General features: G+C 36.2%; 4 protein-coding genes across 8 annotated transcripts in view; 1 reads left to right on the top strand and 3 right to left on the bottom strand.

Annotated features, from left to right (window-relative positions):
- The first annotated feature begins 2,246 nt into the window (after positions 1-2,246).
- Positions 2,247-4,956, top strand: udt (protein undicht). The gene is made up of 9 exons (XM_034335204.2): positions 2,247-2,424; positions 2,646-2,894; positions 2,976-3,133; positions 3,203-3,350; positions 3,435-3,861; positions 3,940-4,094; positions 4,171-4,410; positions 4,479-4,711; positions 4,774-4,956. The coding sequence occupies exons 1-9, from the start codon at positions 2,373-2,375 to the stop codon at positions 4,954-4,956; spliced, it is 1,845 nt and encodes a 614-aa protein (XP_034191095.1). The 5' UTR covers positions 2,247-2,372.
- On the bottom strand, positions 4,166-6,116 carry LOC117609204 (protein FAM32A). Its single transcript, XM_034335227.2, has 3 exons — positions 5,978-6,116; positions 5,675-5,807; positions 4,166-5,596 (listed from the first exon to the last, which is right to left on the bottom strand). The coding sequence occupies exons 1-3, from the start codon at positions 6,061-6,063 to the stop codon at positions 5,474-5,476; spliced, it is 342 nt and encodes a 113-aa protein (XP_034191118.1). The 5' UTR covers positions 6,064-6,116; the 3' UTR covers positions 4,166-5,473.
- Arl8 (ADP-ribosylation factor-like protein 8) lies at positions 5,977-8,465 on the bottom strand. The gene is made up of 3 exons (XM_034335225.2): positions 8,013-8,465; positions 7,272-7,588; positions 5,977-7,194 (listed from the first exon to the last, which is right to left on the bottom strand). Exons 1-3 carry the CDS (start codon positions 8,133-8,135, stop codon positions 7,074-7,076), a joined length of 561 nt encoding a protein of 186 aa, XP_034191116.1. The 5' UTR covers positions 8,136-8,465; the 3' UTR covers positions 5,977-7,073.
- A 2,840-nt stretch (positions 8,466-11,305) lies between these two features.
- LOC117609197 (very long chain fatty acid elongase AAEL008004) overlaps positions 11,306-14,682 on the bottom strand; it is a 28,219-nt gene continuing 24,842 nt past the window's right edge. For all 5 annotated transcript variants that reach the window (XM_034335214.2, XM_034335216.2, XM_034335217.2 and 2 more), the window contains one exon: positions 11,306-14,607. In XM_034335214.2, the coding sequence (XP_034191105.1) occupies positions 14,138-14,607 (470 nt within the window). In that variant the 3' untranslated portion in view covers positions 11,306-14,137. The remainder of the gene's footprint in view (positions 14,608-14,682) is intronic.

The raw sequence follows: 14,682 nt of genomic DNA, 5'->3' as shown, positions 1-14,682 counted from the left end.
CATGATAAGAATGTAGGGATTTAAGGGATGAAGAGATGTACGGAATGTAGGGATGTAAGGGATGAAGCGATGTAAGGAATGTAGGGATGAAAGGAATGTAGGGGTGGAAAGAATGTAGGGATGAAAGGAATGTAGGGATGTAAGGGATGAAGCGATGTAAGGAATGTAGGGATGAAAGGAATGTAGGGATGAAAGGAATGTAGGGGTGGAAAGAATGTAGGGATGTAAGGGATGAAGCGATGTAAGGAAAGTAGGGATAATAAGAATGTAGGGATTTAAGGGATGAAAAGATGTATGGGATGTAGGGATGAAAAGAATGTAGGGAAGTAAGGGAGGAAACGATGTAAGGAATGTAGGGATAAAAAGAATGTAGAGATGAAAAGAATATAGGGAAGTAAGGGAGGAAACGATGTAAGGAATGTAGGGATGAAAAGAATGTAGAGATGAAAAGAATGTAGGGAAGTAAGGGAGGAAACGATGTAAGGAATGTAGGGATGAAAAGAATGTAGAGACGAAAAGAATGTAGGGATGAAAGGAATGCAGGGATGTAAAGGAACTCCGTAGGGGCCCGGGGCTGGGGCTCCGGTCTCCACTGGGCGCGGCCCGAGGAGTGGCGGCATCGGGTGTGGCCCCCGATGTCGGCGGAGTTGGGCACATGGCGGAGGGTCGGAGGACCCTCCCTACCGCCCTAGAGCAGGCCACCGTGGTGGTTTTAGTGGGTAAAAATCCCACACTACCTTCGGCCCCTCCCCAGGGGGGCTGAAGGTGTCTTTCTGAAGATTTCCACCACGTTAAAAAAAAAAAAAAAAAAAGCGTATTTAAGGGTTGCAGGAATGTAAGGAATGCTGGGATGGAAGGAATGCAGGGATGTAAGGGATACTGAGATGGCCTTGGCCTATAATGAGGGATAAAATTATATAAATAACTGGAGAAAGTAAAATAAATGAGGTCCTCGACTGAGACCCAGAAGAGGGATTTGATCAAAAATGTTATTCCCCTTCGATGAGCTTATTTAATAAGCAAAAAACATTAATGAGTTAAATTAAATAAACTCTGGAAACAAATTATACTGGTTGTGCCCTCTTTATACGGACCTGATATTATCTTGGGGTATTAGGGACCCCGCTGCGCCAATGGCCTCGTCTGCGTACCGAGCTGATATCATATTGGGGTATTAAGGACCCCGAAACGCCGGTGACTATCTTTGCATACCAATAATATAGCATCCGGGGTGCCAGGGACCCCGAAGCACCAGCGGCTATCCCTGCATACCGACATAATGTCATCTTGGGTTGTCAGGAACCCCAAAGCACCGTGACACTGTTTGCATACTGACATTTCGGCATCCGGGGTGTCAGGGACCCCGTAGCACCGATGACACTCTTTGCTTACCGACACTATGGCATTCGGGGTATCTGAGACCCCAGGGTACCGGTGACGCCGTATACCGATATTATGCCACCGGGGTGTCCGGGACCCCGAAGCACCAGTGATTGTCCCTGCATACCGACATAATATCATCTTGGGGTGTCAGGAACCCCTGAGCACCCTCACACTGTTTGCATACCGACATTTTGGCATCCGGGGTGTCAGGGACCCCGAAGCACCGATGACACTCTTTGGTTACCGAACTACAGCATTCGGGGTATCTGAGACCCCGTGGTACTGGTGACGCTGCATACCGATATTATGCCACCGGGGTGTCAGGGACCCCGAAGGAACTAGCGAAATATAAGACCTAAAAACGAACAAATCGTGAAACTCACTTGTTCGGATTAGTGATGGGTACGACCGGATCTAGCGAAATATAAGACCTAAGAACGAACAAATCGTGAAACTCACTTGTTCGGGGTAGTGATGGGTACGATCGGATCTGTACCGCATGCGCACTACAATTATTTATTATAAAACAAACTTGTAAATAATTAAGAAATTATTCACTCACAAACATTGAAAATGATATATTTGTAAATCAGTTATCAGTTATCACGAAATCTGTTTATTATAAAAAATTGAAATAAAATTGCTAATTACAAAAGAATTAATTTGTTACAAACGTTAAAAATAGACTCACAATCAATCACAAACGATTTACAAACGAAATACACTAAGAAAAATTAAAAATAATCATATTTTATTATTCCCTCCGGCTAGCTTCATGTAGATATAGATCAGTGGGGTAGAGCAGATGGCGTTCGTTCTCGGGGCACAAATTCAAAGCCCCTTGAAAATAAGCATATCTAGTCTTGGATCTGTAGTCATTGCTTTATGAGTGAGATGGGCGTTGGAAATGTTTTTTCACGCGCTGTGAATTCGTTATAGTCAAAATACACTTTCTGTTCCATTACACTATAACTTCATTTAATGACACGATGACAGAAAAGTTATATTTATTTTTATTTGCCGCATGTTTTATGTGGCAAGGTAAGTTTAAGCGAATTATTAAATCGTACTTTTTATGCATATGTATATAGTATAACAATTTAAATTGCAGTAAAACAGTAGAAAAGATGTATATATGATTCCTTATAGCTATGGTGCAATCACTATATTCTTAGAGATTTTACTGAACTAACGAATTAGTTTTGTTAGTTAAATACAATATAGAATTTTATATTGTTAATATTAATATATGTGTTTTTCAGTTATGCCTTCCCTTCAAGATTCAAGCTCATGTCAAATTCCATTAATTATAAGAGGATCATGGTTTTCATGGGAAAATGGCAGGAATACTTTAACAGAAATAAATGCTGAATCAATGACAAACCGTGGCTATTGTGTAAATATGTTAGAAGAATATCATGTTAATTATACATTTGTATTCCAACATGATAAATGTTATCATTGTGTTAAGTTAATTGTTAGAACAGTTAATGTATTGGAAAAACTTGAAGGTAGTAATTTTAAAACATTTGATAATAACAATAAATATGCTAACATGATTTACTTATAGTACATTATAATTGTTGTTTTAGTGAGTTGTGTGAATTTGCCTGATAATGTTGAACCAACAGTGAAAAATGTATGTAAAGGATTAAGACCTGATCAACAGTTAATAACATTATTTTCAGAGAATTATGTCCCTGTAAACTGTAGATCATCTCTTGAAGGTGTTTGGCAATTTGCATATCAGGCAAGTACTTGACAATAAAGCAATGGAGTACTTATGAACAAAAGCTTAATTCTTCCATTGTTATTATAGAATAGATTTAGGTTCACAGGAGAATGTAATCATCCTGATGCACAAATTCGATCGTGTCAAACTGCAGGAACACAATTTTTAATAACCAATCAAAAATTCAATATAACATATAAACAGTGTCCTGGTATGAAAGACACTTTTGATGGAGGTAATATTTCCATTGTTCTAATGAATTTTTCACTGCAGAATTTCTACACTATTGTTTGTTACCTTTGTCTTTGAAATGTTTCAGTGGTAGAATATAATTGTTTGGGTGACTGGTTTGTTGACAAAAATCACTTTTTCGCGGTTGCAAATACAAAAGAATCTAGGAAAGATGAAAAATATCGATGTTTCCTAAAAAATCGTGATGATGATCTATATATTGGAGTATCTATCACTGCCGAATGTAATACATTAAAAACTGTTGAAAAAAGTCCAGAACGATTAAGAGTAACACCTGTTAAAGCAGAAGTTGTGGAGCCAGGATGTAGATTACCAGAGGACATGAGTGGACAATGGATAAACACTGCCAACATTGATGCGGATATTTTTATTAACGAAACACATATCATTGAAACTTGGTACCCGGATGAAGGTCGTTACAGACGTACAATTTATGTTTGCCGCGAAGCAAAAGATACAAGGGTAATGATGGCAAGATTGACTGTTGATGGATGGTACGAATATCTAATATTATTTAGTAGAATACGTGTCTGATTATGTTTTATTTGGGAATTTTGATGTTTCCTTTTCAGTCAGAAAGATTATGTTTGTTTCGATTTCGTACGTCGACATCACAACATTATAAGATATCGGCGGGGTATTGCAGTTATTAAAGACAATTTTCCTACAGTTTGCTCTTGGGTTCAATTCCCCAACAAAGAAGCTTGGAAGTACGATTTATTTTTAGGTTCGTACTAAAACATATACTTTACAGGTAAATGCACTTAATCATTTTCTTTTATCAATGTTTGTTGTACGTTTAGCCAAGAATCCTGTACCGGTACGTTGTCCTGTCGCTGGAAAATATATGTTTCACCAGAAAGGAGATGTGTTATTCGAAACTAGAATCTTAGGAGGTGTTACATTATCACCTCGTCCAAATATCTATTGTAAACAAAATATTTCAGATTTCTCTGTATGCGATACTGATCAAAAGGAAATTGCTATTGATGAAACCTACTGTTTGTCAGTAGATCATTTAGGAAGACCTGTAGACATTTACAGTAAGTTTAAATTTCCATATTAGAAATAATGAAAATTATATGTTTGATGTTTAACTTGAAATGTACAGGTTTGCCGGATTATAAAATGAAATGCATCGGATTTTGGAAAGAAAATCTAAAATCGTACTTAATAACGCATGATGAGCTAGATCCTTTCAGCAAATATCGTTGTTGGGTATATCAAAGAGCAGATTTAAACAAAGTCCTTATGTCTGAAGCTATTGGACCGTTCTGTGATCTCAAACAAGATGTTACAAGTAGTAATTATACCGAGGGTGCTGCAGTTGCATTAGAATTACAGGTAATATGAAATATCTCCATTATTTCTGGATTAAATATTGAATAACATATTTTATAATTTAGGAATACGAAAGAGAACGCGATCGATGTCCAATGTACTTTGATGATGGATCTAATCCTTGGGTAGAAACTGAAAATTATATCCAAGTATTCCATTACGGAAGTGGAGGTATAAAAATATCATTTTCATATCCGTCCTTATTGTTAATAATTAACGTAATTTGTATACGTTTTATAATCACATAGTATATTGATACTTTTTTATTACATCATTTTGTTACATTTACGAGATTAGAATTTCGATTTTAGCTAATAACTTTTTGTACCTCTAATATGTGCTAATATTAAATCCGTCCATTTTATGTATATAAAATTTATTAGAATAATCATGTACTGAATTTATATTTACAATTATATAATGTATATTGCCAAGTACATAGAAATTTTTAGTGCTTATATGTTGTAACAAAATGATATATTATATTTATATATGTTACAATGTAGAATACATTTACAAAAAAGTGCCTTATTCATATTTTAAAGAGTGAATCTTCAATATTGGTCATATAAATTAAAAGTACAGAAATCTCATACATTTTAAAATTGCTATATTATATAGAGATCTAAAGTTTAATTATACTTTTTTTTACAAATTTTTGTAATAAAGTACAATTTTATATAAGATTACATTTAATTTTATACTATTTATATTTATATTATGCATGTATGAATAAAATATAAAATAAGAAAAGGTGCAAACAATTTATTTTGTCCAACTGACTTTGGGTATATCAAAGTGTTCTGTTAAACTATCCAAATGTCTATTAAATTCCTCTACCCGTTGTTTATGTGTCATGGAAGCCTTTTGTTTTATTCTTTCAGTTTGCTGTAAACAATTAAACATATGACTGTGGATAATGAACTTATTAATTTTTAGGTACAAATTTAAAAACTAAGTCATTACCATTTTCTCTTGCATCGTTTGAAAAGCTAATTCGGCTTTCGTTCGTTTAACTTCCACTGTATTATTCTTTTCTTCCTCTAAAACTTTTGTCACTTCCACCAATTTTTTCTTCTTACCTTCTTTATTTTTCTTCCTAATTTTGAATAAATATAATCATAAAATTAATTGGAATTTATAATATGTTTAATATTAAGTTAATTACGCGTACAATTAACAACATTCAGAGTTATCAGACATCTGTCAAATTTAGTATAACTCGACTTAACCTAAAACGAAAATAAAATTTGACGTCTATATACGTACTTTTTGCTTACACATTGATCACTTTTTAGCTTTAAGGGTCCTTTTGCTACATGCGCATAAGGATCCTCATCGTTTGCCGATGGCATGTTAAATGTTTAGATAAATATTTTATTATGTATACTGTTTTTAGACACACAAAACCTCTTCTCAAGCTTATGCTGTATCGTACTGCGTACTGCGTACTGCAACAAATCAACCTGCGGGAATGAATCGATTCTCGACATGGTGAAATCGATTATGCTGTGACGTCACAAGTATCAACCAATGAAATTTCTATATATAATACCATAAAATGATTCAAAATTTTCTGCTTAATGTTGTCAATTTAAAGACGTAAAGTATTTGATTATTCTTATTTTTATAACGATAGTAAAAACTTTTTGTAAAGGTAAGCCATTCCATTTAAAAAATGGATTACATCATTTTATTCCTCTTCATATATATACGTGTATATACATAACACAACTGTCATATTTTAAGGATCATAATAAATTGGTATAATATTGTTAATAATTCTCCATTAATTATACAAGTTTACTTAGCATCATATTTGTGTAAGTACATATAGCAATCAATTATTTGTAATCTCTATGCCGTGATGAATTAATCTTAATTAAATCATTCTGAAAGTGTGTACTATATGATAATTGATATTTTGCGTTTGTATTTCATACTAGCTACCATCGTCTCTACGTTAACTTTTAAATGTTATATTTTTTTTTCTCGATGGTTTTAGGATAGAACAACGGTACTGTTACTTAACTGATCAGCTAAAAACACAATATAAAAAATTTTTACTTATTCCTAAGGTGCTCAAAGAATGTATGTGTCTCATTATCATTTATATGAGCGTATTTGGTTTAAATACAATTTTTTTTGTTTTTCATTAAATTTTCTATGAGTTTTATACATTTTGAACGAAGAACGGCTAAAGCTTAGATTTAAAAAAATTTTCTACAGTAATTAATTAATCAATCAATCAATTCAGAATAAAATCATTGCTGAACACTCCCTTGCACATTTGATCCCCATTCTGCTATCAATGTCTTGGGCTTTTTGATAAGAATGTACGAGAATGTAAAACTTGTTATGCGTATTAGCGAACACCACTTCTAGAATGTGCTATAAGCCACTGCAATGTTATATCAATATTGTCTTTTTCTTTGCATGAAATGCTATAGCAACAGATTTCACGATCTTGAATGGCTGATAGATTCCTGAAATATAAACATATTATGTTAATTGACAGTTTTATATATTGTCTCATTTAAAATACAAGAAAGAATGCACATACATTCTTTCTATAAGCCCATTTTCATCAAGAGCATGGGGTAAATCCCTTTTGTTGCCAAGAACCAGCACTGGTATACCAGAGAGCTGTGGTTTATCTAACAAATTGTGTAACTCATTGCGACTTGCTTCTATTTTCTCAGCATCAGCTGCATCTACCATATATACTATTGCATTTACTCCTCTGCAATATCTTTCCCACATAGATCTAAACCTTGGTTGGCCTCCAATGTCCCATACCTTTATAGTGACATTGCCTTTTGTAATTTTACGCATGTTAAACCCAACTGTGGGAATCATATCCTCGCTAAACTGTCCTGACTAAAAAAGAAAAGGACATACTTTATGAAAGCAGACATTTCAAAACAGTACACCACCTATTAAAAGAGAGCAGATGTTTATATATTTGATGCAATTATATTTGCCACCTACGTTTATCTGCATAAAGAAGAAACATGCTAATGAATAGGAGCATATTTTTAAAATAAAAAATTAACACAAGAATTACCACATGAATATAAGAAATTTTCATACAAGGGCGGATTCGAGATTTATACCGATGACGAATTATTTCGAACGAGGTATAGAATCTAACCAAAACGGTGCATATTCTGGGGCTTCGTTAGGATGAATTCAAAGAATTCTAGGACGAACAAAGTATCCATTAAAAATGTATTTCATTAAAAAGGATCGAAGACAAAAGTATCGATTAGAAACATGGAACAACTGAAGAAATTTTTCGTACCGCTATAACATTTACGAAGGTGGTTTTTCCACTGTACTGCAAGCCGACAAGAGTAAGTTCCATTTCCTCTTTCCAGAAGAGGGATTTAAACCAGTCCAGGATCCGATTAATGAGAGCCAACATTTTTCAATCGTTCGGAGCAAAATCTTACTCCACCGGTAGAAAAAAATATACTCAAAGTACACCGCTCACTGGCTTTGACATGTAGTCATTTGCACTCGAGTACGACGTTAGTCCGTCAGCTCCAAAAGTATGTACCGCGCTAGTCAGTGGTTGGCGCTGACTAATCGCGCGGCACTAGTATTTACGATGCGTCACAAGATGTTATACACAAATTTATCTCAAGAAAAAGTAATATCTTGCGTGCTAAACAAGCTTATCGTAGGTGGTAGCGGATGGTGGTCGAACGATCTTGACAGTTCGGGCATTGACGCGCAGCAGAAGATGTTACAGTGATTCTCAACCAGATGTTGCTCGCGTTCCGGTATCTCGGTTAATTAATAATTTAATGTACAGAAACCAAGCGACCTCTGTTCATTTGTCTCAAAATACCTTTATCATTGTGTATACCGCATAGTTACTGTATAGGAAACGGTAGATATCGGGCTAGTTGTGACCCAAATTTACTAAAGTAAATTAAATTATTTTGTAGTTATCTGAACCGTTGGCCAAAAGTTACATTTGTATTTGTAAAAATGTGTAATTGTAGTTGTTAAATTCACAACGTTTCGATCATTTTTATATTGTTGATATAAATGTTTAATTGGTTATTGGCAGAAGAGTAGAAGTTAACAGAGTATTATTCTTTTGAAATTTAATTACAAAAGTTGATCAGATGATCGCGGTAGTTAACTCTCGACAATTTCAGAGTGCTAAGTATCTACATATTGCCCCAGTGGTTTTCAACTTTAAAATTTGATTCGTATAGAACGAAACAACAGCTGAACGGATTTCGTAATTTATCAATTTTTTCCACATGTATATTCAAATGTGATAATGATTCTCGGTATCATCAACTGTCGTTACGTTTATTTAAATATTATAAGATATTAATTGAATTATTTTTGTTTTGTGACATAAAAACTATACGAATTACTTTCCCGTTAATATTGAGTAGATTTAAATATAAATGTAAATTTCTTATACGGTATGGCCGAGATCGGATTCATTTGAAATTGTTCATTCCGGCGATAGTATCCCAACCATAACCGATTCATAACTTTTTTATGCACCACTGAACCATGACATTATGTTAATTACTTCAGCGATTGCGTAGCGACTATTATAAGTCTCTGATGACAAAAAGCATGGTACTCTGCATACGAAGAACAGTTTCTTTCAGTTAAATTTTTGATTCATAAAATAGGTCAGGATCCATTGAATGCTATGTACATTAATTACTGTAGGCGTTCAATTGTATAGATGTATGTTTACTTTTCTTTTAAATTTATATTATGATCTGCAATTTTAGTTCAAGACTAAAACCGTGAATAAATAATAAACAGTTCCCTTTATTTTTCACAAAGGATTTGTCTAATTTTTTCTATTAAATATAACATAGACGTAAAAAATACATAACAACTTATCATTTTTCAAAAGGAAAAATAAAGAAAGGGAAGAGAAGAAAAACAATGTTTTTGGAATGTTTGCGAGTTGTTCGATTAAAAGATATCGGTAACGTAGGCAATTTTTTGTTTAGTATCGACCTATGGTTTTATCTTCGTTAGAACGATTGCTTTTTGTGACTTCAGCAATTTTACAACCCCTTTGAATCTCGACGTCTCTTTGATAGGGGTAGATTTACTCAAGTGGGCCTGAATGGGCTAAGCTCTCAAAAATCGAAGGCAAATGATGGAAGCGTTCCATTCTTTATCTTTCTTGTACACGAATGTACAGTAGAGCCCAGTATAACACAGGGGATACATTTCATGTTACGCAAATTATAAAAATTTGTATTATGCGGAGGTCTACTCTACAATGTATTGTCTCTCCTTTGAAAGAAATAAGTAGAGACATGATAGATGTTCGATACTTTTCCTTTGTTATTATGTCCTTTGTAATTGTTATTATGTACATAGCCGCGTTTACAGAACGTTTCATTAATTATAATAAAAGGTTTTTCTTTCGTTGTTGCATTCTTTTTAAATAATTTTTTTATTCGTAATATCTAAATGTAAATCCGTATATAAATTATTATTATGCGCACGGTACTCACGTTACTTGACTTTATTATCCCTCTTTTATTTTATTTTCTATTAATTTTTTTTTCATTTTTTTTCCTTTACGTTAGCGTCAGTGTAAAGCATGGCGCAATGACTGTAATCATGATTGTTCTCATTTTTCTTACGACGGTACAAAACTATCCTACCTATGTACAGGGTGTACGAAACGTGCAAAGCGAACGAAACACCGAGCGAACCGTTTTGTGTCACCATGCTATCCGATTACATGTCTGCCTGTGTGGTATTATAATACAAAGTTCGAGAATCGTTATGGTTAATTGTTGTAATTCTATCGGCAATACGTAAAAATGGTTTCTTTCGAGCATACAAACAGCTATATAAAATCCCTTTCACGTCGAAAGGGTGAGCAAGTATCCGTTATTAAATATCGCATAGCAAGTAGTACGCGAAACACGCCCAAACTTTTTTTCACAGTCATAAAACGTTTCATTTATGGAATATACAAAACGACCTATATTACAAACCACCCGCTTAGAAAAATAGAAATATTTGCTTTGTTAGGTTTAACGTGTGCGAAATTGATAAAACTTTGATCCTCGTGTCCCATTCGAAACGGTTTGTTAAACTATTATAAACGCTTGTAGACAATCCCTGACTCTTTAACAACAATTTTAACAACGCCGACGACGAGGTTAAACAATTCGATTCAACAATTTAGCACTACAGAGATTCGCGGTTTAAATAGAAAAACACGCTGGTTAATTTTGTATGTATTTGTCACGTCCGAGTCCTTATCCTTCTTTCCCCTGCTTTTATTTTCTCTTACTACTCCTGAATCCCGTACAATAACCGTCTAGTAATACTGCGCAACCCTACAATACAATAGTAGATCTCTAAACTGTGCACTTATACTCGGAGTCCTATTACATTTATCGTTAGACTATCTTGGTATAGTAAATAGATACTAGCTCTAGGAGAAGGCTAGTAGTAAAATTACTTTACCACCGTACTATCCCACTCTATTAATTACAATTACTCTGTTAACTACTGCTCAAACATTCTCCTAAGTATAGTAACCGGACTTATCTCACTAGCTTTAGTATACTCTACCACCGTTACCTAGTTCATAGAATAAGCAATAGGACATTCAGAAGCGGTTGTTGGCATGTTGGACACATTTAACAATCCAGGAAGTGACCCTATAGATAATTTCCAGGCGGTGGTAGAGCTAATTGTAAGTTTGAAAAATGTATAACGGTCGAAATTATTGGCAGAGAGATATTTAGATACACTGAGGTAGATCCACGCAGGGACCAACTTGCACTAGGGAGGTCAAGTAGCAGTGGAGTGTTTTTCGGAGCTTCCCCGATGTGCCCGAGGTAGGTTGGCGTGGTGATTTTAGCGAACAAAGGCTCACTCAGACTTACAAAAAATTGTCTACAGGTCTGGACGAGTCTTAAAAATCCCATACTACCCCATCTCCCTTCAAGGAAGAAGGAGTGTCTACTACATATAAGAGGTATCTTCCACCACATAACAGAAAACAAAGGGAGGTTGAGCAGCAGCAGAAAAGGTCCCTGATCAAGTTGGGTTAGTGGGTGATAGGGAAGGTGTCGTAGAAAAGGAAAATTCGGACGTGACCAGTATAACGTAGAGGTGTCAAAGGGAGCTCCTAGTTCCCCTCGCTTCGTGACCATTCTGCGACCATCCGGGTATGGTGTCCTTTCTTATCTGTCGGCCACTGTAAACGAGGTGAATGGACACGAAAAATGGGAATTCCGGAGTTTCCTTTAACATCCCCGATACAACGTATGTTTAACGACGCGATATGTCGATAATCACAGATCCGACATTGCCAACCGTGTTACAAAATTGAAACGCAACCCCTTTGTTTATCGTCAACAACAATTCGCTGACGGTTCTTGTGCATTCGAACGATGTTCGTGCACGATCGTCAAGAACATTCTACATATACGTTAAAGGCACATCTGTTTACTCGCAAGGCACGGATGACGCTTTCTTCCTTAATCGTCTTCTTAAAAACAAAAACTCGGATGTCTGTTGTTGAAAATATGAGTTTCCTTTGCTTTGCGCGGCTTCGTGATGTCTACAATATAATCGGCATAAAAGCCAATCAGTAAAATATTCTAAATTACACACTATCCGCTGTACATACATGATTAGTTTACCTAGCATATCTATCTTCTTATTTTTAACTGAGTGGCTTTTGAGTCGAACATATCGGGTAGATAACGTATTTTATATACAATGTTGAATTACGGTTAGCCGTGTTTACCACTGCCGCATAGATAAATTACCTCTTATGCCATCGAATTTCTTTTTACCAACACCTTGTAAAATTTTAGACGAGTACCATAAAAATCTATTCAAGAAATGCGATCCGATTCTTTTACTCACAACTGAGTAATTCTGTGAAACTTAATTCTGGACACATGCACGCAAATTTAAAACCCCGTTTCCGTGGCGTTTATGTAACCCATGAAACCGTGGTATGAAAGTGTGTGGACAATTCTATTAGATCGGTCCAATTAAGGTCACCAATATAAGTGTAATGAATCATGAATTTTCTAACACCTGAAGTATCCTAATTGAAAGAAAAGAAAAAAACAGAATCAAAGGAGATCTTCCCGAATTACGCAACGATAACGGTCGGTGGCATTGTTACGTAATCCCGATTCAAGACACACCGTTAACTCTCTTATATAATTCCCTGTTTTTATATAATCTTTGAGCGGCGCACGACCGCTGATGACAGTAAAACATTCTGCGGTCTTGCTATCGTCTTGTATAGTATTTGAAAATTATATAAATTGAAAAATAATTCTAACAATATCTAAAACTGTCGACGATTGGAAGCTAGAACGAGGAGGGGGTTCGATCAAGTAATTTCACCCGGATCGAAGTAGGTGAGAGTAGTTTTTACTTATGGCTAGACTCGAATCATTGCGGAAAGCCTTGCAATTTCACCACGGTCAATAAAAAAACAATTATTCCTCGATTATGGTTGTTGCCTCGTAACACGGGCCAAATTACCACGGTCGGTAATATAATGACGATACTAATCTTCACGCCGAAGCTATTTTTTACATAATCTTCCCTCGGTTTTCATACCAACGCGATGTTACCAGAAAAAGCTGATGCGTTCAGTCCCTAACGTTTATCGTAATAACGCAAAAGTTTCATGCTTTCTGGTGTACCATACTCGTAAAGAGGGACTGGCTGGATCGATGGACGAACTAACTTATCGGCCGAGGCAGGTGTACGTACAGCGAACCGAAATAATATATCATGGATACCTGAATCGCGACAACAGGAATCCGTGACATTGAGTCGCGACATCCGGGTGTACCTTGGATACAGTACCTCATTCTGTATACGTAAAACGTACGTATTGTATATTGTCACAGTGGAAGCGGATGGTCGGTGAATGCTGACATTCCATAGTGAAAGTGTATTTCCGTTTGCTGGTCGTTAGTGAACCGAAGGCTAACAAAACACTAAGGAGGGTGTACGATCACTAGTGAGCGCGATTACACTTCATCGAAGTCGCACAACTGATCACAAATAATTTATATTCACTGACCATCCACTTGTACTGTGACATTTAAATACATACGTGCATACAACATCTCTTTCTCTCTCTCTCACTCTCTCGTACGCGCATTCTCCCTTTCTCTCCCTCCCTTTCTTTCTTCCCCTCTCACGAGTTCACGTTAAAAGTGGTCGCAATACGGAGCAATTATTTTTGTACTCTTGTGTACCATGGTGCGACGTATCTTCGATGATTTATCCGTTTAGATCTCGACGTAAGACCTGTCACAGATCAGAAAGATGAAAGAACGATACCCCGGATTGCGACTCGGTGAATCGATGGAAAAGAACGAGACGAATCGATGATGGCCACGAAGTAACGCGATCAGGTCACTCGGTCGTCGTGTAGGATTTTCGAAGATTCAGCTCCGACGCGGCCAAACTGTCGCCCTTTACGTAATAATCCGCCGCGTCCCTTCTTCCCGAGGAGGTGTTGCTGATTCCGTTGCTGATCGTTCCGTTCGACACACCGTTCGCGTGATGATTCTGCTGGTTCCTCTTCAAAGGTTTCCTCCTTTGCTGGTAACTTTGTTGGTAGAACTCGTTGAAAAGGAAGAAGAACATGGTCGCGTGCAGACCGATCAACCAAACGAACGCCTTCGGGTAGTTGCAGTTGATGAAAAGCAACTGGAACGCGTGAATCATCACGACTACGAATTGGATCATTTGGAAGACGGTTAGATACTTCTTCCACCAGAGGTAAGGTTGCACCCTCGGGCCCATCGCGGCCAGTAAATAGTACGTGTACATCACGATGTGAACAAACGTGTTCAATAGCCCGAAGAAGGTAGAGTGACCGCCTGAAAAACATCAAAGTTAAATAAATACGTATTCGTCAGAATGGTACCACGGCCCGATGGAGATGGAACCTGCCT

Source organism: Osmia lignaria, chromosome 14, assembly GCF_051020975.1.
Source record: "Osmia lignaria lignaria isolate PbOS001 chromosome 14, iyOsmLign1, whole genome shotgun sequence".
Lineage (NCBI taxonomy): Eukaryota > Metazoa > Arthropoda > Insecta > Hymenoptera > Megachilidae > Osmia > Osmia lignaria.
The sequence above is the reverse complement of the archived record's forward strand: the minus strand, read 5'-3'. Positions and strand labels throughout refer to the sequence as shown.